The sequence below is a fragment of the Clinocottus analis genome, unplaced genomic scaffold (genome assembly GCF_023055335.1).
Source record: "Clinocottus analis isolate CAN_PGR_092001 unplaced genomic scaffold, fCliAna1.0.p SCAF_25, whole genome shotgun sequence".
Lineage (NCBI taxonomy): Eukaryota > Metazoa > Chordata > Actinopteri > Perciformes > Cottidae > Clinocottus > Clinocottus analis.
Window position 1 is genome coordinate 718,859 of NW_027175987.1, and position 26,811 is coordinate 745,669.

Sequence of the window (26,811 nt, forward strand, 5' to 3'; positions counted from 1 at the left end):
GAAACCAGGCTGATGCAAATGCATGCAAAGTAGTTTTGGACCTATGCTCGTGGAGCCGTGCCAAACCACGACGAGTTGAGCAGAATCTGAGGGCACGCTGCATGAGGACGGCGGCTCCAAACACAAGATTTATAGCTCGTTATAAGCCGACAGCTATTAGGCATGCCGCTGTTCTTGGTGTTGTTTTTGTCTGCAAATACTCACATGACTCATGTGTGTGTGTGTGTGTGTGTGAGCCTACTCTACACCTCTGACTCACAGCTATCTGGCCACTTGGATTTATCACCAGCTTCATCAGAAATTCCATCAAAGTCCGATGAAATTTAATGAGTGGAAATTGCGCTGTGAAATTATGATTATAGTCAAAGTGATCATCCAAAGCGTCTCAATACCTCATGGAAATATTAGAACAAAAAAAGACAATGAGGAAGGGGGTGGGGGGTCCAGTCTGAAACGCATTACACTGCATCAGCACTAAGCTGCTTCACACAGGGGTTTATCGCATCATGTAAACGGGATGATACACGTCTCACGAGTCATTAAAGGTGTGTGCATTGTGTGCTGTGAAGAGTATTTAGAATGGTGTGAAAGGTGAGACTTATAATATAAATTGTGTGTGTGTGTGTGTGTTTTGACCCTGTCTGTTGTGGCTCTGACCTTCATCTACCGTATACAATACACAGACTGGATAAGTGCCTCCTTCAACTCCACTTGAAGACACCCGGTTCATCCCTGTAATTTAGACCCCCTGCCCCTCCTCACACACACAAACACACACACAGTCCAAACACAATGAGCTCCTCAGACGGTTACTAGTTCCTGCGGTCGGAAAAAGCAGCTTTAGTGTGAGACTCACCAGTTGGTTGCGCGAGCGGTGGTAAGGCTGAATGATGGGTAAACCCAGGGGCGTCACCCACTCCACGGTGTGGCCGGACTTGGAGATGAGCTTGGCGCTCTCCGTCAGCCAATCCTGCAACACACGGACGCCGGCAGAGGTAAAGCGAGGGCGCACACACGAAGAGCATACTCGGAAAAACATTAAAAGCCCCTTTTTCACCAATCAAGAGCGTGAGTCTGCCTATTTGTTATGTTTGTAACCGTGTGTCTCTGTGTGTGTGTGTGTGTGTGTGTGTGTGTGTGTAGAATGGAGCAATCAAGCTCAAATCAGAGCTTTTGGACAGTTGAGTGCCAGATTTAATGAATCAGGCTTTAACATATGAGAAAGGCCACCGCGGTGCTTGGAACAACAAACTGAAAACGGGGAACTTTCTCTCCACGGCGTTGACAGACGACCCGTGCATTTTGACTTCAAGTTATTCATTATCAAATATGCACAGCAGCTACAGAAGCAGGTGTTGTCAACGGAGAAATTGGCTCTCGAGCCCCGGCTCTATTAAGAGGACAGACAGTCTGCTGTTCTACTTCCTGGATCGGCAAAAAAAAATTTAAAAAAACGCTGCAAACTTGCTGAGGAACACGTGAATTGTTGTTGTTGCCCGAAAGAAAAGGAAGCGGTGTCTGGCACAGTCTACCTCCAAGAATAGAAGCCCTCCTATTACTGCCCCACAAGTGCCTCCTCACACATGCAGGCACACAGAGAGCTGTTGGGAAGATATATTTGTCCTCACAAGTTGAGGTAGCCGTCTGGCCCCAAAGCTGCAGCATTCATCACCACCTCCCCACCTCCTTCTAGTCACAGGCACAATGACAAGACGACGGCGGCACAGCGAGGAAAGCGGGAAAGCGGGAGATTAGCGGGCGAGAAAACCCGATCAATCATTAGCTTGATAAGAGTCGGAGGGAGACGGAGGAGCAGGCGGACGGAAGGACCAGCGTCCGAGGAGAGTGAGCCGCTGATGAATGGGAAATATACGGAGAGGTCAGGGATGACAGCGATGGGAATATTCTCTCTCCCTCCGCTGGGAAACACATGAGGATGTGACCTATTTAAAAGCAGCAGGTGCGCTCCCACACACACACACACACACACACGCGCATCAGGTTGGCACTGAGGCATGATGGGAAAGGGTTTTTTTTCCTCTCAGACTGGGCCATGCCCACACATTCCCCAGAGGACACACAGCGGCGGTGGGTGGCGGTTCTATTTGCCGCCAGACTCCCTCTTTCTGCCCGTGGAGATAATACACACACACACGCACACGCACACACACACACGCACACACAGTGCCCGTCCCAAAGCTATAAATGGACTCTTTGTGATGAATGGGTGTCGTTGCCACAGTAATACTGAAGTAAACTAAGCCATCAATAAAGATAAAATATCATCCAATGTGGAGTAGTAGGTCAGAAGTCAGAAACTGGAGTAACCTTTTATTTTAGCGCTCTTTAATAACAAGTTTCCTCAGGGAAATAATTGTGTTAATTGGACGTAAAGTAGTGATTATGTTTTGTTCTCTCATCAAGAGTAAAGTGAGGTATGTTGCGTTTGTTTATACATAGAGGTTGATTTCAAAACAAATTTATCTGAAAAAATTAAATAAAAAGAAGTGAAAACTGTAAAACTAATTTCACGTTCATCCTTGGAAACTTCGATCTTCATATATTTGAGTTTGTAGACACTTTTTCATGTGTAGCGCTTCAGGTTAAACTCAATTAATTGGAATTAAAGGGATACTTCACTCACAAGATTACCAACCGTGAATTATTTCATTCTTTTTCTCTGCAATCATCCACGAGAATCTGAAACCGGACTAAAAAAGGAATTACTCCATAAAGAGGAGAAGTAAATGGAGGCTAGGTTCAGCAAATTCACGTTGGCACGACCCCTTCAGTACAATGCAGGTCTCTAATGTCCACTCACTAATTGCCATCCATACAAGTTTTCACCCGAATTGTGTTTAAAAAAATAATTAAAAAAACACTTTGGAGCCGCCTGGACCTGCAGCAAGGCGTGAGACGTTATTGACAGAAGTTCTTTTAAATAAAGAGGCTTTAGTTTGGAAAGAGGTGAGTCTACCTCGGGATGAACAAGACTTGGATTATTAGGCTGAGCGAGTCGTTTGGGGAGTTTGCAAGCGGTTGTTTTTTTATATCTTTTTGCTGTTGTTAACTAAAGTCGACCCTCATTTACTTCAATTAAGGAATTCAAGGTATCGTGCTGTGAATAATTGATAACCAAAGAGCAATGTTAAAGGGTAATGTGTGGTATTTGTGGTGATTTGTCGGATGAGAAAGTGTAATTGACTTCCTGTAGGTGCAGTGGACCCACCTGGATCTCTCTGGTCCCTGTAAACATCTCCTTTAGGCTACCGAACACCTTTCTCACCAGGTAGTGAGACGCTTCCCACACATCATCCTGGAAATACAAACGCATGATTAGGCTTGTGTATTTACTTTCAAACACACACACAAACACACACACAATACCTTTGTGCTCCGCTGCATTTCTCATTAAAACAAAACTATATATTGTGTGTCATTTCCCTCCACTTGGTTATGATTAGGGATTAAATGTAAAATGCTAATACGAGTGACAAAGGTTGCAGCACCGAACGAGCGTGGTAGATTTCTCATATCATTTCAGCGATATGATCTCCTCCTCTGTGGGAGCCGCCTCATCCGTCCCCCCTGTAATCACTCACAATTACACTTCCCCCTCCGTCTAATTCCCTGTTTAAACAATTAGGGACATTATGCAGAAGTCATTTAGCACACAACCCTCCGGCTACGAGCCGGTAGATACACCGACAGCGGGATCGCGCCGATCCCATCTATACGGCAATGAGATTAACTCCCAACTATTGTAAGGAAGTATATAGCTATTTGACAGATAATAAGCGCCACAGAGCTGTAAGAAGATTAAACGCCTCCATCCTCCTGCCGTGGTGTCATCTGACAGAACGGGTGGGATCCGTTTCCCTGCAACCAAATCGGTTCTGAACTAAAAATAGATTCATAATGACTGTGCACAGGATATCAAATATATCTGTTGTTGCATTACACTCCTGGCCTCCCTGATAGGACGGCGCAATATCGTATTTCTCCGCAACGAGATGATGCATAAATTAGCTCGACTAACAGAAACTTTAAAAGCTTTCTGAGCCTCGCTCCGTGCAGCTCCCGAAGAGACGGCGTGATGGGGTTCTTAAGGTGGAGGTCAAAGCGACTGGAATCCTTTTAGGGTTTGACGAGTTATACGCAGTCGCTGCCAATTTGGTGATAAACGTCTTCGTGCGCGTGCAGGAGACGACGGAGCAATAATATCCGGGGATGATCGACGTCCTTGTGCATCACTACGAGCCGATCTATGCTCAGTGTGTGTGTGAGAATGTAAAGCCTAAGAGGAAGACGTAAGGGGAGAAGCATAGAGAGGAGCTCCTGCGCTAAAAGGCCACTTCAACATGCTGATACAACCATAAAAATAAAACAGTATGAGGTGCGAGGGAAGCCCCAGATCCATTAGCACGACCGTACCTTTGGGAACTCATCAACCTCCTTCAGTCGCCTCTCTATCTGGAGGCGGGCCCCGAAGCGCGTGACCCCGTACACGACCGTCATCACGGTCTGCTTCACCAGCTTCCTGTTGATGAGGCCCTCCAGGACCTGGGCGATCTTCAGACCGTGCTGTGCGTCGTGCGCTCGAAACTCCTCCACCTGAAACGCAGCGGGCGTGTGGTACATGCAGATGTGCAACATTTACATGGATGCTAATGGAAGAAAGAAAAAAAAAAAGAAAAAAACAGGCTCTGTTCAAAACGTGTCTTTTGGAGGAGGTTTTTATGCACAAGCACATCATCAGGGAAGAAGAGGTGCTGAGAAAAAAAAAAAAAGGTTCATCGTGGACGGATTAATCAAGCCAATCAATCGAGCCAAGCGAGGCCATTTTGAGATCAGGCAGCCTTCTCTGTGTGTGGTTGCTCTGCAACAAATTTGCCAACGCCAGTGAAGGTCATTTAATCTCTGTTTTTTATTCAAAAGTTAGTTTTGCAGGAAATAAAAGGTCAGTCCAGAGAGAGTTGTGATCTACTTAAAAGTGGACCGAGCTTGATAAATGGCACTAGAAATATGTATTTTAGAGTTTGGTGTTTTAACTAAATTGCTGTACTTTATCAGTCCCAACGTTGTTCTGTTGATCAACTAAGGGAGTAAACAACTGATCGTTTCAGCTCCACTAGATCTAATGTACAGCTGCTGTTACTTATTGAACGGCTTATCTTTACGAGTCCACACGGTTTATTTATCCAGCTAACTGGATACTTCACAGGCCAAATATCATCACGGTAATTAGTTTTACAATAACCGTGAAATGCGCGCAAACTCCTCTTGTATTGAAATGTCGGTTCGTAACAATTGGCTTCAAATTGTGCTTCAAAGTATGCGGGTTCAGAGCAACCTGAGCTCTTTGAAAGGCGTTGTATGCACACTTGCCCCAAGCCTTTGGATATGTGAGTAGTCTAAGACACTGAGCGCTTTTAAATTCAGGACGTGCGGTAAGAAACTGGGGACATCGTTCATCATCTGGATATCACCAGCTGAGCAGCTGCCTTGTAAAAACAAGCCTGCAGTTTGGCTATGTTGTGCGACTCGGAGGCCACGTAGGGAACAAAAACAACTTTAAAAAAAAAACTAAACAAAATGAAAAGAGCCTACTGGCGCTGACCTGCTGCGCTACTCCGCTGTACACATCCTGGGGCACGTCGGAGGGCACGAGGTTGACTGATGTGGCACCAATAACATCTCTGCCGAGAGCAGCGTAGTGCTGGAGACCATTACAGGAGCCGTCCTGGAGGAGGAGGTGGAGGGAAGGAGAGGAGGGATTGAAGTGGGGATGTGGAGGAGGAGAGAACAGGATTACAGGAGGAGGGGGTTACAGGTGAACAAAACAGAGAACCGACGATTTAAAGAATGTGGAGGTGAAAATACAACAAAGAAACTAGGAAGATGACAGAGAGAAGAGAGTAAGAAACCACATGAGCGTGACCCTCTAACCCTGATAAAGAGGAAACAGATTTGTTTGAGGCTCTTAGTTCACAAGAACTTATTTCTCTGTCCCACAGCAGGACGGCCACAACGTGAATTTTGCATTTAATGCTCGACGACGAGCATCTTTAACGAACTCGTTCAGCCGGATCAGACATGAGACAGAGGAAAGTCACAAAGGGTGTTCATAATTATAATTAACTGACTCATTATTTGTCTTTCACGCTCAATTAAAAAGTACCGTAATAGGTCTTTTGTATTTTTATATTATATTATATAATATAATATATATATATATATATATAAATATAAATAAATGAACTGCTTTCAGCTGTCCATTACACTAAGTCCTTTTAAAATGAGATTAGCTGGATCTGCGTACCGACATCGTCCAACATGTTCAGCTCACGAGGCCAAATGAAAAAGCCGAATATAAATATTGCAGTAGTTTGGCCACGTTCCTGCCAGCTGTAGAATTCATCTTTTTCATTTCCATCAAAAGGTGGCCTCCGACCCGAGTGTCTCTGTGCTCTTCCCTCACTTTGCCTTCGTGACCCTCGAGCTCTGGCTGAAAGCTGCGGCAGCTGTGCTGCGCGGAGGAGCAGCGGGCAGCATGTGTGCTCGATGGCGTTCAATTAAAAAAAAGTCAAGTTCTCTCCTTTCGGCTATTTAATGCATCGCGGCAGTGGACTCGGGGCAATTAATTAACATCAATTTGATGATATTGTGACCGAAGTTGGCTAAAAAGGCAAATTATCATCCACAACCCCTTGAAGCGACTGTCCTTTACAAAACAGCTGCATGGAGGAGGTGCTAAATACTCCTCAGCATTGGAGTGGATCCTCCTTCAAATCAGAGGATCTGCAGTTCGATCCCCCCGGCACGGCCTCACCTTGCCTTAGCCCCTGCCGTCAGGGTATGAATGGGTGTGAAAGGGTGAATAACATGTTGTGTTAGAGCGCTTTGAAGTCCATCTACCATTCACCCTTTGTATTACGACTGCTGCACAGCAATTTCCCTCGGGATTAATAGCTAGTTCATCTTATCATGCATTTGTAGGAGATGCAACGTGCGTTGCAATCGCTACACAACTCTGTGAAAAGATCAATAATTGTGTGGTTTTTTTTAAAATGGTACCTGGTGAACGGGGAAATGGGAGATGAACCGCGTTGGGTCGGGAGATCTCACAGCTTTGGCGATCTCCATGCAGCAGCTCAGAGCCTGCCAAGGCTCATCTGCATCCATCCACCACTTCTTACCCTGAAGGAAGACAAACACAAGCACATGGAGCATTAATCCTGCTTACATGAACATAAACACTCCTGGAAAACGCTCACTATCTTTACTGACCGACCCTGCAGTCAGAGAGAAAAGGGGTAAATGCTGCAATCTGCGAGTTTAGGAAACTTTGAACAGTAACCGTTTCGGGATTTCTGCTAATTTCATTGGTGCAAACCTCAAAATGCTACGTGTGAATATACGGCGAGACTGAGCCATCGATGAACAGGAAAGAGCAATAAAGACAAACTGACATTTAGCGGGTTGTCCGCCGAGTCCAAGACGTCCTCCATGATCGAGTTAGCGTACTCCAGCCGTCCGTCTAGCGAGCTCCTCTTCTTCAGCCCCGTCAGGTTGACTAAGTGGATCTTCAGCCAGTCCATTCCCTTCGGCCCGAGGGGCTTCCCGTCCGCGAACACGAGGAGCGCCCGCGTGACATCGCTTCCCAGGTGGTTGAAGTACGGAGGACAGGGGTAGGTTCGTCCCCGGAAGTCCATGTTGTGAGGGAACCAGAAGACCTCGTCCCGCATGTGGTTGGCGATGGAGAGTTTGTACAGAGCGTCCATGCGGAGGCTGTGCATCTCACTGTACTTCTTTTTGGCATTAATCAACTCCTTCTTCATCTGAGCTTTCTCAGTGAAGGTGCAATCGGGATCGATGGCGTTGAAGTCGGGTTTTTGGGGGGCCTCCGACAGCGGCGGAGGGATGTTCAGCTTGTCGCTGCCCCGATCGTTGAAGATGGAGATAATAATGTCCAACAGGGGTTTGTTGATACTCCAGGCGCAGTTGCCCAGCTGGTTGAGAGAGTCCAAGACTGGCGAGAGGTTCTGGCATTTCTCCAACAACTCCTTGTGCTGAGTGGCCCCGTCCACTGTGCGCATCAGCGCGGTCGTCGTCAGCAGGTACGCTCCAAACTTGACAGACGTCCAGGGCACGGGAGGGCACAGCATCGGCATCACGTAGGAGTCAAAGGTCAACTTGGTCTCCACGGCTTCCCGCTGGATCTGAGTCAGGATGGGGTGGGGTTTGATGAAGCCGATCTGGAGGGTGAGACATCAAAGGAAATCTGATTAGAAGCAGAAACGAGCAGAGAGGTAAAACATTTTAAAACGCCCCCTTTTCTTTTATTTATATTTTTCTTTCTTTGTATTTTTACCATATTATTTCTTTTTATTTCTATCATTATTTTCTATTTGTTGTGTTGGTACTGTGGCTGTTTCGGGGATTTTTTGCCTTTTATCCGAGTCAGCAGATTACTCGTATCTTCCCAGAGCGATGTCTTTGTTTGTTTGTTGTTTGTACTCGTCAGTTACACAATCCCCAAGCAATATGAATCTAAATGTAATAACATGTATGTGATGACCTTGTTGGGACCTTGTCAGATCAGCCTGACCCACTCTTAACAGCAGTTAAAAACGCATCTGGGAAACACCCCTATCTCAGCGCTTCTTCTTAGCCGAATCCTTCTTAAGAGCCTTCTTAAGTCCCTAAGAACGATCGAATCTGGGAAACGTGGCCAAGAACGGCACCGAGTACAGGCCCAGACCACCAGGGTAAAGATAACAATGATATCTTTCATCATTTCTACAACTGGTCACCAGTTAATGTCAGATAGCGAGCGGCCACAAAGGACTGCGAGAGCTGTAGCTGCAGGAATAGAGACGCGGCAATCAAACTTCTTCAGTCCCGATACCGATACCCGGGCTTTGGGTTTCCGTACCGATCCGAAACCAGTGTTTAATTAATGAGGCGAGTGCCTCGCTGTGTGGAAGTGACTGGGATCATTCTTTGATGTGGCTCAACTTAAAAAATTGCGAACAAATAAGTACATTAATATTCATAGACTGAATTGCTTTTTTAAATTAAATTAAAATAATAAATCCAAACATCAGCTAAAAAAAAGAAAAGAAGAATGAATCAAAATGAATAGAAAAAAAAATACAGCAACAAATTGGGCCAAACTTAAACAGTATAAAATGTATAAAAACAGAGATTAATTGAATAGATTGGCTGCATCGTCGCAGAAACCCGATAAAACTATTGAGTCACTATCTGCCAGATATACAATATCTATACTTCCCTGTCCATAAACCACACAGCTAAACTGAACTGTCCATTTGCATTTTATGAAGTCATCACTAAAACACAGCTTACGCACTCAAGCTTCCACATTACAGATGATCTTAAGAAACTTCTCTCTTTGTCTTTATTTAAAGTAAAACCTATATATTTTATAAAAAAGACAGGCCTGCGTTTCCGAGGCCGCGACGTAGTTCTAACTCGTGCATTCTGGACTGGACAGAAAGACCATCGTTGGAGTGAATACAGTAACTTGAGAGAGGGGAAGAAAAAATAAAATAAAACACCTCAGCATTGCTTGCATGAGTCAGACTGTCATGCTGTGCTGTAAAATCATTAGGATGCTCCCCTGATGGGCTAACCTCCAAAGAGAGAACGAAAGGGGAGGGGGGGAATTATGAGAAAAGAACGAAATTCTGCAACAATGTCAAAGTGCATTAAGTCCAAAAAAGTCCATGATTCTCTCTCTCTCTCGGCCTCCTGCAAGGTCCTGTGGCAGTAAATCAGCGAGCCAATTAAGGGGACACTAAAAAAGGGATTAACCCAGAACCCATTCATCTTGCTCGACTGTTCCCTCCTTGCCAATTCACACAAGAGGGGGGGGTTTAGGATTCACACTCTTTGGAGCGTCACAGGTGGCTAGGCGGCCGCACAGGTGTACGAGGCAATAGGCTTAAAAGTGACGGTCGAGTGCTTTCGGGAACTTTCCTTATTTTCTCCTCCGCTTCTTCCCATACCAATGAGAACGTTAACTTCTGTGCAACAACTGTACCCGGTTAACCTAAATCGGCCTAATTGTGTGTCGTTCTCTAAAAGGTCATAATGAATACAATAGTTTGATTGATTGAACTGACGCGGGGTTCTCATAATGAACCGTTGTTTTCTATTATTTTACTCTTTTGAATATTTTTTCCCAGGATTCAGGCGATCCCTTTAAATATAATCCTTGACCAGTTTTTTTCTCCACATAAATCTCAGCTGAAAAGGATCTTTTTTTTTGTGTGTGTGTGTGTGTGTGTGCTTTGCTTTAATGCTCAGTAATCCTGTTAACCCAGGTTATCAAAGCCCCGTGTCTATTTGGCAGGAGCACAATGGCTTCCGACTCCGGGGGGGGTCGGCAACTCCTTAGATCGGAGAGAGAGTCGCGCAGCCACCAGTACCTGTCGCATGCTGCGGAAGGCGTACATGTGGTACAGGATGGGGATGCGCTTCATATTGAAAGCAGAGTTCAGGATGTCGCTGTTGATTTTGAGGTTCTTGACCATCATGTCCACCATGATGATGCCCAGCTCCAGGCACACGTTGGACGGCCATTGGGTCTCGAATCCCTGCAGCGAGGGTCCCGAGTTGTGCTCCGTCTCGAGATTACGCCAATGCTCGCTGGGCACGACGTCGTAATCCTGGAGGGAGACGAATGAGAGCGCGTGGATGTTACATGGACTCCTCACAGTGAGCTACAGAGTTCGGAAGGCGCATCGACATGCCTGAGAAGACCCAAGATCTATGGGTTTTTGATATTTAGAGCTAAAAGAATTTCTCAAACAGGCACTGTTTTTTATGATCTAATCAATTGATAAGCTATCATGTGTCAATAAATATGATGACTGATGAACAAGAACACACAGCTAGGGAGCCTTCAGGAAGAGATGTGATCCAAGAGGATAAAAAGCCTTATTCGGTCCGCAGACAAGTAAGTAAAAAGTTGATTGTTTGGGGTCATGACAACAACAAAAACACAAATTTAGACTACAAAGGCTGCATGTAAACAAATAATACGCAAGTAACTTCTGGTATAACTCGCTTACTGCAGTGTACTGAGCTCCTGTTCATTACAATCTTGATGACGTTGGTGTTTTTTTTTTACTATCAAAGCACTGGTGGGGCCGGATAGAGAGCCACGGATTGTGTTTTATGGAACTAGAGCTGAAAACCACATACAAATTATTTAACTATATGCCTTGTAAATATGGAGATCATTATTATGTATGGCTCAAGTGAGAAGTAGGGTCATTTTCGCAGACTTTTATACAACAAGTCTTCTTTTAGCAACTTGAGTCGGCCCCTAGTGGACATTAGAGAGAATGCAAGTTTAAGACTCTTCCGCATTAGATTCATTTTCAAATCTAAAACATAAATAACATTGTAGTAAAACTTTTTACCCAAACTATTCTTATCTCCAGGTGCAATTTAAACGTGGGATCAAGGTGTATATTCGATTATTGTGCAGCCTAAAAAAAAAAACGTATAAAAGATTTGTACAAACTGATGCAAAAAGATGTATTTTGCACAGTGCATGCAACGTAAATCCTCCTCAGATAAACTAGCAGGATAAAAACACTTACTGCTTGTAAAAACTAATACACATAAGAAGTACACACACGAGAAGACATGTGGAGCGAGAGGATTTCTCTACCTTTGTGTCTTTGGCCAGCAGGCCTGTGTAATCGTTGTAAACGTGACGCAACTTTTCCATCATCTGGTATCGGCACTTCTGCCGCACGCAGTACTGGGAGTAGACGCTGTTGCCCAGCCCTCCGGCTATCCACTTCAGTGACTCTCCGCTGAGAGGCATGTTGTCAACGCACTGAGGAGTGAGACACAGTTCAACGCGTCAAACAGAATACAACGTTTCAGGAAAAAGGCTGTCACAAAAAAGCAGACCGGATTCAGTTTTAATGAAAAAAGCAATCCCTCAGTCAGGAGGGAAATCAAAGTGTAAATGGTCTTTGCAGAATTAAAAAAAAAAAAAAAAAATCAAAACAACACATGTCGTGCATTTGTCTGTTGGAAGCAAAGGTATCTGATCAAAGCGCGCCATCCTTTGCTTGCCATAGATGAAGCCTGATGCTTTTGCAGCTGTCAGACACTTGATTTGTGCTTTGTGGTTTCCCAGATGGGTTCGATGGCAATGCACACAGCGTGGCGGTGACATCACAACAAATCTTACAGTCAAGCCGTCGTCCGTCAAATCTCTTTGAGTCAAACACTGACAAGTCTTTTCTTAAGACTTCTGGCTTTTCATTGGGCGGTAGGCTGGGTTCGGTGGTTTGTATTACCTGCAGCATGATGTCAACATAGTCTCTATCCTCCAGCACACAGAGGTAGGGATAAAGGTTAAGCCGGGAGACCTTGGGCTCGGTGTAAGCCAGGGTCTTCTTGCACTCCCTGAGGGCCTGCAGGAGGATCTTCTGCCACTGTGCCCGCTGATCCGCCAGCATCTTCCTCTGGAAGGACGACACAACTGATCTCATGACAGTGACCGCCAGCAGGAAAACCCTCTGAAGACGTGTCAAATGAAATGAACAATCCTGCACCGATGCTTGTTTATCACACACACACACACACACACACACACACGGCATGAACCGAAAGGGAACGTCATTTTAAAGCGGGGCCACCTCCCCCTGGACACGAGGTACGGTGAAGCGTGAGTGTGCGATCCATTTCATGGTTAGGCTTGATTGTCGCTGAAAACCTCCAAGCGACGGCGAGAAAACGGACCATCCTTCTGAGAGAAACACTCCCGGGACACCGACTGATTTTTCCAAGACAAGAACTGAAAGCGAAAACTTTATCGGCCCTTTAAAATGGCTTACAGCGACGTAATCAATTTATCAATGACAGCATATGTCCTCGTAACATTGAGGTTAAAGAAATTGTTTGACATCTTCCTTGAGAAGCTTGATGCTATTAGCATGGAGCGAGCGCCAGTTAGCTTAGCACAAACAAAACGGTAAATAGCGTGCCCGGTTCAAAATAAATTCTGCCGACCAGCTCACTTATTAACATTTTAAAATCGGATTTGTTTAACCCTGTACAACAAGTGAAATGTTAAAATGGTGAGTGCTTTGTGGTTTTAGTGAGGCAAGCCGTTTCTCCCTGCTTTCAGATTTTATGTCTGCGGCTTCATATTTAACCCACAAACAAGTGTGGTATTAATATTCTGACCCCACGCTTGGCAAAAAAATGTATTATGTGTATTTTCAAAAGGTTCAAAAACATTGTTGAAGTCCATTTTGGGTGGTTTAGCTTTACATAAAGAGTTAATGATGTCAATGACTAGCATCGACATCCTATTTTAGGAAATACAACCAAGTGAATTGTCCCATTAAATGTATTTTCGTACTTTTTACAAGCAAGAACATCTTGTGTTTATTGTTTATTTCTCTCCAGTAAAACAACCTGAAGCGTCTTTAAGTTCAGTGTTGATTGAAATGTTCATTTAAAAATCAGACAGACATCTAAAACCACATTGTTGTGCGCTCTCACATTGTGTTACATATTTTGATCTGACGCGATTTAAAAAGCGGGAGAAGACAGAATAAGCACTAGGCTCGGCATTATTATTTTTGGTGCAATTTAATCACATTTTAAGCTTCTTGATTCTCATGATAGACATGAAACAATTGGATTAATAATGCAAAATGAGATTATATAGCTGGTGAGGAGTCTTTTTGCCTATGTGTGCATACCGTATTGTGGCTGTACGCATGTTCTGTGTGTGTGTGTGCGTGTGTGTGTGTGTGTACTCTTCAGTCACTCTGGATTGTGGATGGAGAGGTGACCCGGTGTTCTCTCCAGAGGTTTCCATTACAATACATTATTATTCTGCCCTGCCTGTCTGCAAATGCTTCCTGACCACCAGGGACTCGCAGCCTGCTCGCTTCCCACGTAGCCCATCTGCAGAGGCTCGTCGGGTCTGGACTGTAAATGCCAGAGCTGAAAACGCGGCACACCACAGGAATATCTGTTTCTATACTCTCCCACGCCGAAATGAATATTACTTAAAAGTTGATATCAGATAAAACTCATGGGAAACAATAGGGATCCTTAGAATAAATAAATGGCAATACGTTGTATGTATGTAGACGGTGTTATATTCGTATGATCTTTTCAAACGGACAAGACCACTGCCAAGATAAACTCACCCTCGATGTTTGTATTGTAAGCCAGAATGTTGGATTATGCAGGATTGTTCGCAGATTAAAAGAGACAGAATTACCGCACAAATGGAGCAATGTTTGTTTGTTTGTTTTTTTTAAATCAGGAAGCAACAAGGTTTATGGGAAATGTTGTCTTCTATTTTTTTTATATTGCATAAGCAAGAAGCTTTATGGGAAATGCTGTCTTCTATATTTTATATTGCATAAGCAACAACATTCTTGTCGATATAGGTTACCAATTATTTCAACCAGCCTGACAATAATTAATTTAAATACCAAATGTTGTACATTTAGTATATTACAGGATTTACGGTATGATAGTTTTTTTTAAGACCTACCCACGCATTATTAAAATCTCCATAACACACCATTTATTAAAGAGTTAGTGGATTCTCAGCATCACAGCACCATAAATCCATATTTCTGAGAATGTGGTGCGCTGAGAGTGTGATGAAGATGAGCAGAGGCAACAGGCGGGTTTGTTTACCATCCTCGCCATGTGCTCCGTCACGGGTTTGGCCGTCTCCACAGAGTCGATGGTGATGCTGCACTCCTGCTCCATGGCGAGCTGACGTTCGAAACGCTCCTGAAGCTCCTTCTGAGTGAAGTTCAGTTTGGGGTAGTGGTGGCCAGACCTCTAAAAAAATCACAAACACACACACACACACACACAAACGCAACAGTGAGCAAGACAGATCTGAGAAATGACGATTGCTTCACCCGTATGACATTAGAAAGGTCAAGTGTTTAGGGATTCGGTGGCATCCAGCGTTGAGGTTTGCAATTGCAAGTAACTGAACGCCCCTCTGCTCACTCCTGAGGACCGAGGAAACGCCGCATCGTTCGGGACCTTGACCCCGCCCACTTTAGAGGCAACAAAATTCAGACGTCGGCCGCCGTGACAGTGGCTTTTGCACCCTGTGGCCCGCGTTGCGGTGGCCTTCAGGTCGCTTGTTGTGTTTTGGTTTGTCCATTCGGGGCTGCTGTAGAAACGTAGCGGGACCCGCTGCCGATAAAACGATTCCTACATATTTCAAGCTAATGAAAAACACCACAATTGTCGGTTTTCCGGTTTATTTTACAGCAATGAAAATAATATTAGAGTCCATTTCTGACAATAGCTTCCTCCTAAATCGTGCACACTGGACCTTTAAGTGACTTTCTTGCCTTGCTTAACCTCTCAAGACTGACAGACGGACATTGATCTTACTTTTAAAAAACACCCACCAATCACTTCACGGCTGGAAGTTGCTTGGAACACGAGTCGGGGATAAGCTTTGCCTGAGAGGATAAATTCAGGGCAAGAAGTTTAAAAAATAGTCTTTTCAGGCCAGCGAGCGAAGGCCAAGTCGTAAAACCATCTCAGTCCGCCGCCACGAGCTTTGGCTCAGTATCGCTGGAGAGCAAACAGAGAGCACATTGTTCAGAGTTCATTATTTTCAAGATTCGCCTGGACATTTAGTCGCAGGTTAGGGTGCTTGGGTGCCGATGTTTGGCGTCATTGAAATCACTCCAACAAACTGAGCAATAGGGCTTTATTATCACGACTTATGGCGATATTGTAACCGTTTAATTGTTGTATGATTGTTGTAATTGTATTGTTGATTGTCCATTATCCCCATTTGCTGTATTGGGAAGAATAAAAACGAGACAAAAAGGGAGTGTTTGCGCAAGTTAAAAATGTACAGACAAGATCAACTCGCAACTACAGTACATGTTAATAACCAAAAGATAATATTTTTAAAAAAACTTAGTAGTGATTTTTCATTTAATAGGTGATTGAACATGTTTAGTGCTGCTAACATGTAAACTAGATCACCTTAGTTATATCTGATGTTATAATTGTATGCAAGTTTAGTTATTAGGTGTATTATAATTTAGGTATAAATCCTTTAAAGTTTTAGTTGTTGTTATTCTTTTCTCATTCTCATAAGAGTCATTGCAACTAATATTAATAATTTAAAAAAAAATAATAATAGTGCTCCTTCCATCCCACCAGATCAAAGTGTTTTGCCCTGACAAGGTTGAGCAACTGCTTCCTTTAAGGGACAATGTATTTCTCGCTCAAAGAAGTAAAATGTGTTTTAAAGACCATTGTTGCTTACAGCTGCTGTAAGACCATCATCTGTACACATCAAAGAAAGGCTGCGAGCGTGTGCGGATGTAGAACATAACGGCAAAAGAAACATCAGACAGTAAATCAGGCCTCAGCGAGACGGAGCGTGGCCAGCAGCCCGAGCAACGCTGAAGGTAGAACAATAAGTTAGCGAAGAAGCTAGGAAGCTAAGAAGCTAACACCCCATCAGGAGAAAAGGTGCTGGTGCCATGGTTTTGAAGGTACAAACCTTCTGACGTGAAAAAGCTCGACAGACCGGGCTGAAATGTAGTTGAAAGGAAAGCTGTGCGATTCCATTTACATATAATAACAATATTTTGTAAAAACTGAACGAACTCAAAGCTCCAAACTGTGCACCGACGGTGTGCAGCCCACAATGCATAGAGGCCAGTTTCCAGCTGAACATGATGATCAAATGATGGAATACCAAACAATATCGGATGACAAGTTGAAACTGGATCAAACTGCATTTCGCACGAGCGTCGGCTTAATCAAAATTCCATCTCACAACAACAAACACTATTCTAATTAGATTGTGTGCGTGTCTGCCGCTAACACCGATTCAAAAAATCCTCCGGAGACCATCCGGTCTGCTCCCGCGTTATCTAGCGGACCAGTTATTTGGACAGCCTTTCAGTCATTAAAAAAAACAACCTGCCAGAAAGTCACAGTCGCAGTCAGATAACACGGCCTCACGAATGCAATCGGAGGCCACCGTAATGGAGCAGTCACATTTGACCTGTTTCACATTTCACCATGTGGCGTAGATTCACGCGAGACAGAAATACATGACCCGCCGCTGACTGTTGCCATCACACACGCAGGTCGGTAATAAGATAAAAAAAAAAAAAAAAAAAAGGAAGACCGAAAATATGTCCCTCAGACGACGACGGAAAGTGAATGTGGCGCGAGGCTAAAAATACAGCGATTGAACACAAAAAAAGGCTGTTAATGAATCGTGTGAGGATCATCAGAGGAAGGGAGGTGGGGAAGGAAAGAAGAAGGAAAAAAAGGAGGAGAGAGGAGGAGGAGAGGCAAGGAAATGGAGGGGCCCATTAGAAAGCAGAGTTGGCTCACTATTAATAGGACAGGGCCTGTCTGGCTGTGAAGGGGTGACAATCAAATGGTTCGTAGTTACGCTGGAGCCTTGACAGCTTTCCCAGATCTCCGGGGCTTTGACACTCAAAACATACACAAGACTCAGCCTTGAAGAAATAACTTGATGTGTATTAATAGTCGTACATTAACGCTTAACATAAACCCCCTCCAATGCGGTTCATAAATATATTCGAGTCATCGCTATAATGCTTCTTTTTTTTTGAGTGAATGTTCATGTCATGTGAAATATACAGGTCACGGCATATACATCAAGTATATGATGATTGAAGAGATTCAACCGTTTGTGCTTATTGAATTTTTTTAAATAATGATAGATGCTATATAACTCTGAATGCTTCACTTTAAGTTAACTTTGGCGAACCACAGGGATTACTGCTAGGCCCATGGAAATGGAAAATGGATCTGCCTCAAACAGACTGTGTGTGTGTGTGTGAGTGTGAGTGTGAGTGTGTGTGTGTCTGATTAAAGATATTGATAAACTATTTTTTTTTTAATCTATTAAATTTCTATTCATCCAGAATAATCCCATTGAGAGTTTTAAATCACTGCAGGTCGTATTACACAAAAGGCGCATTAGGCACCTCACAAAACCCCCTGCACACTTGAAGACAGTGAGGAAGGAGAGGACAAAAAAAAAAGTTCATATTCAAAATAACCCGTTCAAACTTTGGAAGAAAAATAATGCGTTCACATGGAGTTCATCACTCCAAGTCAAAAGTCACAATTGAGGAAATAGGCCGTCGGTGGCTTAAAGCCAGCCAACAGTCCATCGGTGTTCTCGTGTGATACATACCTGTGTGTAGAGGTCGTGGACCAGCGGCGAGAAGCGCGGCGTTGGGCTCGCGTTGAGGCCGGGCCGGTAGTCGGGCTGCACGACGCGCACGGCCTTCAGCACCATGTCCCGCTCGTCCTGCCGGAACACACACTGGCTGAACAGGTCGTCCAAAGACAGGCCATCCTTCTCCATCTGGCTCAGGCACCTGGACACACAGGGACACACACAGTTGCTGTCCCAGCTTTTTGTTTGGCCCTTGAGCAGATTGTAGCCATGTTACATCTGTGGGAAATGGCTGCACTATTATTTTTTGCCAGGTTCTGAGAAATTAAATTTCATTATTGTGTAAAAGATAGTCCACAATAAAGACACATTTTTACAGAGTTTTTAAATGCACAGCCAGTTATTGGACCTGATATCAGGGCGTCACCCTCTTCATTGACTAAAGCCGAGAAGATTCGTAGTGTTTTTTTCATGCTTATTTCTTTAAATTCTGAAAACATCTCTCAAACACACAAATTTAAAAGATTTTGAGCGATTTTTTGAGAGAGAAACAATTTTTTTTACAGACAATACCAGTTGGTTTGTCGACACAAAAGCAGTGTTGGACGTCTCAGAAAGTCTTTGCTGAAGGCAACAGGTGTTTTGTACAAGAGTTTAATACATTATTGCGACATTGGTGCCCCTATTGTGTCGTGTGATACCTGCAGAGGATAAAACAAAGCAGGAATAGAATATTCTTTGCGATTTATTCCTGAAAGCCACAAAAGATAACAAAGAGGTGCACCACAATAAAGCTGGAGGATTCGTCGACTTCATCCCCCATCGCCACGACAGTAAGTAGCTAAAGATACACTGTACAACGTACAATACCACAAAGAACATACAGACACAATTACTGGATGTACTGCTGAAATATAACTTCACGGGCTCCAAACAACAAACCTTTATGCCTTGCTTTGTGATTTACCGAAAAACTACAAATTCTTCCTTTGAAATTTTTCTTTGTATTTATTTTTATATAAACATTTATTTTATTTATTGTTATATATAAAACATATTTATATATATATATATATATATATATATATATATATATATTTATATATATATATATATATATATAAATATGATGTTATTCATATTTATCTATTTTTTATATATATATATATATATATATATATATATATATATAAATATGATGTTATTCATATTTATCTATTTTTTAAATATATATATATATATATATATATATATATATTACAAATTAATAAATAAATGTATATACATATTATTTATATTAATAATATATATATAATATTATATATAATCTAAGATGTAGATTAAAAATACATAAATAGAAATACATATTGTATAAATAAATAAATAATAAAACACACACACACACACACACACACACACACGACTCTGTTTGAGAAAGTCATTTCCATACTTTTCTTTTCCATCAGTGTTGATTCAGATGCGGCGTTCATAAAGTTCGCCCGAGAAGCAGCGCATCAGATGACTGAGTAGATTTTCATTTACGTGGGAGATTATGGTTGTTATGATGGAACAGACTTCGGAGTTTGATCCCAAGTTCAGAGCTCACGACCTTCTGACCTGCCTGATGATGTGGGAATGGGAGTAGGATAATCATAGAACTTGCTGGGCTACTTATTAATTCAGCTAAAAAAAACCCTCCCGTGTCTGTTGGGTCATTGTATATGTGCCTCGCCTTCACCAATCATCAGTTGCAGAATATCAATTGAAATATTTGCGTCAGTGAAATATAAATTTAAATATCTAGAGAGAGAGCGCAGTCTCCATGACTAGACTGTAGGATAAAGATAATACCAACGTGCAACCGGTGACTGGAATTCAAATGAGAGGTGCAATAACGCGATTATATTTTAACTCAACTTGATACGTTACCACAGAAGGCCTGTGAATGAATATGTTCAGCCTGGTTTTATCTTTATGCTTCTGTCATTAGTGAGATTCTGGGACAAATATGTTTGCTTGTGTAAAAGATTCATGAATTTGGGGTAAATAATGTCATTAAACTGTACATTGATGTATTGGTCTGGTCTGTAAATTGAGCCGTTTCTTACTACAGTGACTAAATATCATCCGGGAACGGAATCATATTTAAATTACCTGAAGAAAGCATGTCTTCTTGTACATGTAATTACAGGTGGCTTATGTTTACAGGGTAAAAACCATGGTATCGTTGTGCTACTTTAGGGTATAAAGCCCAACCTCGAGCCTGAAGATCATGTTTGGTTGCACTGCTCCCTTGAGGTTAACAACGCAACTACATGACTAAGCCGAGAGACAGAAGCGAGGAAACCCCAGTTGTCATCGACCACAGAGGATGAGAGCTCTGCTTCACCCTGCAGCCCTTTCCCTCAAAGACAAACAAAAATAACTGCGCGCTAATTACCATCTGGTGGAAACCTTTGCTCAGCAACTTCCACTGACTTAATACAACTAAAAGTGAGAAGGGTTCTGCACATTAATTCATAAACACAATTAAGAGAGCCTTTGTTTTTGCAATATTCCGTCGGACGTCTGGTGTTTGAAGTTATGACGTGTACGTTATGTTTTCTGAGGTGAGCCAAAGAGGTCAAATTCCTTCAGTATTTGCACTCATGCCTCGGATTCTCGGGTGATGCAACGAGCAATTTTGGTCAGAGTAAATGAGAGAGCCTTTTCGACAAAGAGGGGATTAGTCTGGGTGCCGGCACTGTGGTCCAGAGGAACAAAGACAGCAGAGAGGTTGAAAGATAGGGGGGCATAATCAGCCTGGTGGCTGCTCGGCTGCACCCTCGGGAGCAAAGGCGCTCTTGGAGGACACGGGACTTACAAAAGGGAAAAACTTAAGGGGGGGGGTGAGAGAGAGAGAGAGAGAGAGAGAGACATTGAGGGCAAGGATGCTGCCGGGGAGACTTCAGAGGAGAGAGTGATATCAGGAGAGCAAAGCAGGCCGGCCGTAATAAATGGACGGAAAACACAGTAAAGAAAAGAACAGGCAGACTGTAAACACATTGAGAGAGAGAGAGAGAGTGAACGAGAGAGAGAGCGTGCAAGCGAGAGAGTGAGATAAATGATGATTGGTGAGGATTGTTGGAAAGACTGTGCAGGAGGCGCACCGCTGCAGAACAACGATGTCATACAAGCATCGGCTTACAGTGATCGATGGACCAACCGGATACCTACTGGCCCTCGCCACCTGTCCCGCTATTGGACCGCGCCGCATAGGGTGATGTCTCCCGACTCGCCCATTATGGCTTTGGCAAACCGTTTGATGAGCAGCCATTGAAATTAAATACATGGATGTGGGCCCCTCGAAACGCAACAGCACCGCTGCGTGGCATAAAATGAATAGCAATAGAGCGGTAAATCGTTCAGCGAGAATCTAAATGACAATTACAAATCTGGGTTGAGACAGCCTGACATAAGAGTGATGACATTTCATCGTTTCCCTGCAGAACTCGTGACCTAAACTTTTCCAGAAATGTAAAGACCTTATTGTAACCCTCGGCTGAACGTGCACTCCATCTTTGAATGAAGGGGTCTTACATTGAAAATGCCACAACATACATAATGCATTCGGGCTGCGCTTAAAAACAAAAAAACTACCAAGAGGAAGTCGTCTTCAACGTCACCAACAAAGTGGTAACTAACCACAAAAAACAAGTTCACAATACAAGCCCCGATATATTTTTTCAGACAATGTCCAGAGTTAATAATAAATGTCAGGACCAAACCCATAATGGATTTTCTTTTTTTAGGGTGACTTAGAAATCGATACGTGAAGAGTTAAAAGCCTTGGGAGTGATATAGCCCTGTGCACATATCATGGTGTTCTCAGGAAATGAGAGCATGACAGTGCATTGTTCAACAAGGGCTATACCGCATTTAAAAATACATAAAGGAAAATTAAACAAATACCATTTGTGCCCTGTAGTTTCTCCTGCTATAATAATAATGTCAGGTTAGCCCCCCTGGGCAGCAGGCCAGCTGATTGTATTGGCTGCTGTCAAAACAGGCGCACACGCACACGCACACACACACACACACACGCACACACACACACTGCGACACGTGTAGAGTTCTGCTGAAGCTGTGCCCAGTCACTGTGTAACGTATGCGCTACATGTCATGCAGTTAATCTGGGTGTGGGTCAGACACACAGTCGGTGAAATAATAACTTGATTAATAATACTAAGCATTGATTTGTCAGGATGACCTAGTTACCGCTGAGACACAACTGGGCTACTGGCCGTGATGGGTTTCCGTAATATTACAACAAAAATTGCAAAGGTTGTGTGAGCAAAAATAAATGATCACCTATCACCGTGCTGCCACAACCAAAACAAGTCCAGGTGGTCTTGGGAAAAGCAGTAAAAATTGTGACACAAACAGGCTAAAAAAATTCAATAAAAAAAAAAAAAAAATCAACAAAGAAAATTTAAGACTCAAACCCTGTGATGCTGCGTTGCCATGGAAACAATATCCGCGATGAGGGAAAGGAAAAAGCAAATGAGCTTCAAAGTGTTACGAACACTTTATCCCGTCGTCTTAACACAGAAGAGACACTGAACACAGATGCTGTGTGGCACTCAAAATTAAGTATGTCTCAATTTGAAATTGATAAACAGGACAACTTGTATTTCTTACAACTGGCCAATGATGACAATGGAAAGCTTTGACCATCCCATTATTTATATCAGCAAAAAAAGGATTGAAAATACAAGACCTTCAGCAAGAACAGAAACTACAAAAACCTAAAATAAATCAATATAAAAATCCAAAAAGGAATATCCTAATAAACATAATTGATTTTAGTCTAAAAAGCCCAACTGGAGTCTCTCGAGGCTCTGGTGCTCTTTAAACCCCGATGTGAGCTAAGTTGTATGTGGTGAGATTGTCCGACCAACGCTGTTATCCTACAGCCCTGAAATCCACCAAAACCCATCAATGTAAGACAATAAGACAAACAAACAAAAGATCAGCAACTTTGGGGTTTATTTGCTACACGTTGCTTCTTCTCTGACGCCATTATTCTTAGTTTAAAATCATGGCTTCACTCATTCATAAATTGTATAATGTAAGAACTTTGATAGGACAGTAGAAGTGCAAACCATGAGCACAGCGTGACCCCTGCTGGTGAGTCTCTGAATTACAACTACACTCCTTTTAAAAGATTAAAATATCTGTCCCGTGGTTTACAGTAATCCTCCTCTTACAAAATCACACATTCTACAGGGAAAAAAAGTAAATTAATGAAATTACAAACACAGCTTATTATGAGTCTCATTCATGTTTTTTATGTCTGTGTGTTTACATACCTTGAGATGACTTTTAGGGTGGATTTGGGATTGCGGCCCATGCACTCCAGGGCACTACAGTAGGATCCCAGATTTGGCTTTAGGCTCGCCTCTTCTAACAGAATAAATAGGCGGCCGATGTGATTTAACGTGCCCTACAAACAGAGAGAGAGAGAGACATGCATGGGAGAACCATTCATCTTGGCTGGTACTGACCAAAGATGAGACTTCATAGTGTTGTTAACTGATAAAATACAACAAAAAGAATGACAACTACCAGAGCACTCATCTACAACTAAGTACCCTCCTGAGAAAGTCCACCATGAGTTATAAACAGTGACAATGCAATATTTACTAGGTTGTTAAACCGTTGAGCTTCAAACCTGCAGAAAAGAGGTGTAGCTGAACAAATGCTGGTTTCAATCCAGATGTAAACGCCGCGTCCTGGTTGTTGAACTCACCTGCTTGGCCATCACCCTCATCATAATGTTGTAGATGTCCGTGTTCAGTTGTTTCCGTCGAGTACTGATTCTGTGCTGGCTGAGCAGGAAGCGGTGCGCCCTCCCGACCTCCCCGCCAAACACGCACGCCTCCAGGTAAGAGTGGATGCTCTGCTGGATCACATCGCATGCAGTCGCCTGCGTGTCCTCCAGCAGGCGCAGAGGGTTACTCGACGACGTCCGCTGGCTCACCGGTTGACTGAGGCTACTCTGCAGATCCCCCACCGGGGCCTGCTCTTTGGCCGCGGTCTGGGCATCCTCCTCCCTGCGCTCTTTACTGGCCACCGGCTTTTTAGTGCTAGACAGTTTCACGTAACCGGCTATAGGTTCCTTGACATTCTTCATTTTTTTGTGCTTGAGAAGTTTCTTTTTCTTCTCCTGAGTGATTTTTTCTATCCAGCGGCTGGGCTGAGATTTAGACTCTATAAGAGTCTCTTGGGATTTAGGGGTGTCAGTTTTCTCCTTTGGGGCGCCTTTGGGCCCCTGACTAGATAAATCCCCTCGTCCCGAAGAGGGGGCATTGAGACAGTGTTTCTCCTGAGTGAGTTTTTTTATCGAGCGGCTGGGCTGAGATTTCGACGCTTCTTTAAGAGTCTTTTGGGATTTAGGAGTGTCAGTTTTCTCCTTCGGGGCGCCTTTGGGCCCCTGACTCGATAAAAACCCTTGTCCCGAAGAGGGAGCTTTGAGAAAGTGCAGCTTTGTGTGAGGGACATCTAAAACAATGTCGCACTGGAGTTGCTGGATCCTGGCCTCGAGCACTGAGGGAGAGAAAAGAGAAAAGGCAAATCTCACGTGAGCAAACTAAATTGATGACTCGTCTGTTTAGTGATAGACAGAAAGAACTAGCAATAAAAAAGAAACATACACTTTAATAACTCTGGTCTCACAGACGGGAGTCGTTGACTACACAGTAAACGGGCTGGCAGCATTCAGATAGGAGATGTATAAAGGTACTCAGTGTGAAATTACAATGATTAATAACGTACAAGTCACTGTCGGGGGCTTGCGATGCGCCAGCATGACGACCTGCTGTCTATAATAACATACCGTCTAACAACTGAGACTGCTCCAGATCACGTTTCTTAGTGCTGTCTCTCTTTAGGATCACAAATTTAACATTTCTTTTTTGAAGCTGCAAGGATGTCCCTGGAAAAAAAGAAGATAAAGAAAACACACACCATCAGAGTCAATAATAAATACATGAGCCTCTACTTTCTAAACAATAAAACTAAAGCTACATATATTATATATATACATTGATGAGCACTTGAGGGGGCTCAGGAGGGAAAGGGACTGGGTATCGAACCATAAACCTTTCTTCCTCCACATGACCTACAGCTACCAGTCAGTCCCAGGTGTAGTTTTAGTAAACTCTGAAAGTAAAGTGGCGGCTCAGCCGGTATTTACCCAGAGTTCATTGCAATATTAATGGCATGTATAACGTTTGCAGGTACGTCAATGACCGAAAACAACAGAAGAAACCGTTAACCGTCACAGGCACCCTCCTCTGGCTGGACTCGAACCGGTGGCTGTCATGCTCACGCTCGTCCAACATTACAAGAAGTGTTTGGTTAAAACGCAAGTGTATTATCCAACACAAGAGTCCTCGGTCCACGGGGGGCAAACTTGTCCCTCACAGCTTCACCTGCATGCAGGAGACTTCCTCTCGGCTCACCTGATATTCGCCTCACCGCGCCGTCTCTCGTCGGCACGCGCACCTGACAGAGGTCCGCCAGAGGCGCGCGCACGACACACCGTTCAAATAAACTTCGACGACTCAAACGTTTTGCAACGGCAGATACTCTGAGGAGAGACATGTCGACATGTAACAACCGCGTTACTTCTGAGCTCTAGGCCGCCATCTTGAACGAGACCGAGCTAGTCGCTCAGGAGCGGTCATCGTGTGCGCAGGCGTGGCGAAGTGAGCGCAGAGAAATCGAGCAGAGAGGTCACGTTTTGGGATTGTCCCATTATCTTAACATAGATTTTGATGTGACGATGGCGAGTCATTTATGTGACTGCTGTTTGAGGTGTAATGTCATCGGGTCAGCTGGTCAGAACTCAATGTTACACACGAATATTAAATATGCTCGTTAAGAAAAAGAAATAAGGCTCAGGTTAAACTTTTAATCTGTTTCAATTACACAAAATCGAGACTTGAATTTTTTTTGTTTTTTTTGTTTCAAATATATATATATGAATCAAAATTAAAATCATATATATATATATATATATGATTTTAATTTTGATTTATGGTACATCTAAATATATGTTAGATGTATGCTATATCTAAATATATAGTAACGTTATTACACTTTAACAGAGAACAAGTTCAAATCATCATCCACGTTTTGTTAAATTTACTTCATGTATTTTCTCTTTTTCTATATTTAAAGACATAACTGCACTTATTTCTTGCTGTATACTTTAAAAAAAATAAAACTTTCAGTGACTAAAATGAACTATTATACGTCAGAGTAGTTTGCAACGGACAGTGAACTGTGTTTGGCCTGCAGGTGGCAGTCTCTTCCAAGTCAATCAAAGTCGGACTAGAGGTCAAACAGGAGACCAAGGTGAAAAGTGTCCTGCAATGATACAAGCAACATGATCATGATTTGATATTTGTAATTCACATGTGTTCTTCTACACCTCTAGTTAAATAAAGGATTCTCTGAGATGTTTTGGTAATGCAACTTTACCGTCATCGGTACAGTTTATACAGTCTAGA

General features: G+C 43.2%; 1 protein-coding gene across 3 annotated transcripts in view; it reads right to left on the reverse strand.

Moving 5' to 3' along the window:
• polrmt (polymerase (RNA) mitochondrial (DNA directed)) overlaps nucleotides 1–25,937 on the reverse strand; it is a 42,936-nt gene extending 16,999 nt beyond the window's left edge. For 2 of the 3 annotated variants that reach the window (XR_011078319.1, XM_068591487.1), the window contains exons 1-15: nucleotides 25,759–25,937; nucleotides 25,131–25,229; nucleotides 24,045–24,841; nucleotides 23,605–23,738; nucleotides 18,269–18,455; nucleotides 14,728–14,877; nucleotides 12,354–12,521; nucleotides 11,711–11,881; nucleotides 10,458–10,697; nucleotides 7,473–8,258; nucleotides 7,078–7,200; nucleotides 5,621–5,743; nucleotides 4,435–4,614; nucleotides 3,230–3,316; nucleotides 857–970 (exon numbers count right to left, since the gene is read on the reverse strand). Coding sequence is in view for 2 of the 3 variants with exons in the window: in XM_068591487.1 (XP_068447588.1) it covers nucleotides 857–970; nucleotides 3,230–3,316; nucleotides 4,435–4,614; nucleotides 5,621–5,743; nucleotides 7,078–7,200; nucleotides 7,473–8,258; nucleotides 10,458–10,697; nucleotides 11,711–11,881; nucleotides 12,354–12,521; nucleotides 14,728–14,877; nucleotides 18,269–18,455; nucleotides 23,605–23,738; nucleotides 24,045–24,841; nucleotides 25,131–25,229; nucleotides 25,759–25,900 (3,501 nt within the window). In the remaining variant the exon portion in view is untranslated. Of the gene's footprint in view, nucleotides 1–680; nucleotides 758–856; nucleotides 971–3,229; nucleotides 3,317–4,434; nucleotides 4,615–5,620; nucleotides 5,744–7,077; nucleotides 7,201–7,472; nucleotides 8,259–10,457; nucleotides 10,698–11,710; nucleotides 11,882–12,353; nucleotides 12,522–14,727; nucleotides 14,878–18,268; nucleotides 18,456–23,604; nucleotides 23,739–24,044; nucleotides 24,842–25,130; nucleotides 25,230–25,758 lie in introns of those variants that run through there. The other variant, XM_068591488.1, reaches the window with a different exon arrangement.
• Between the last annotated feature and the right edge of the window lie 874 nt (nucleotides 25,938–26,811).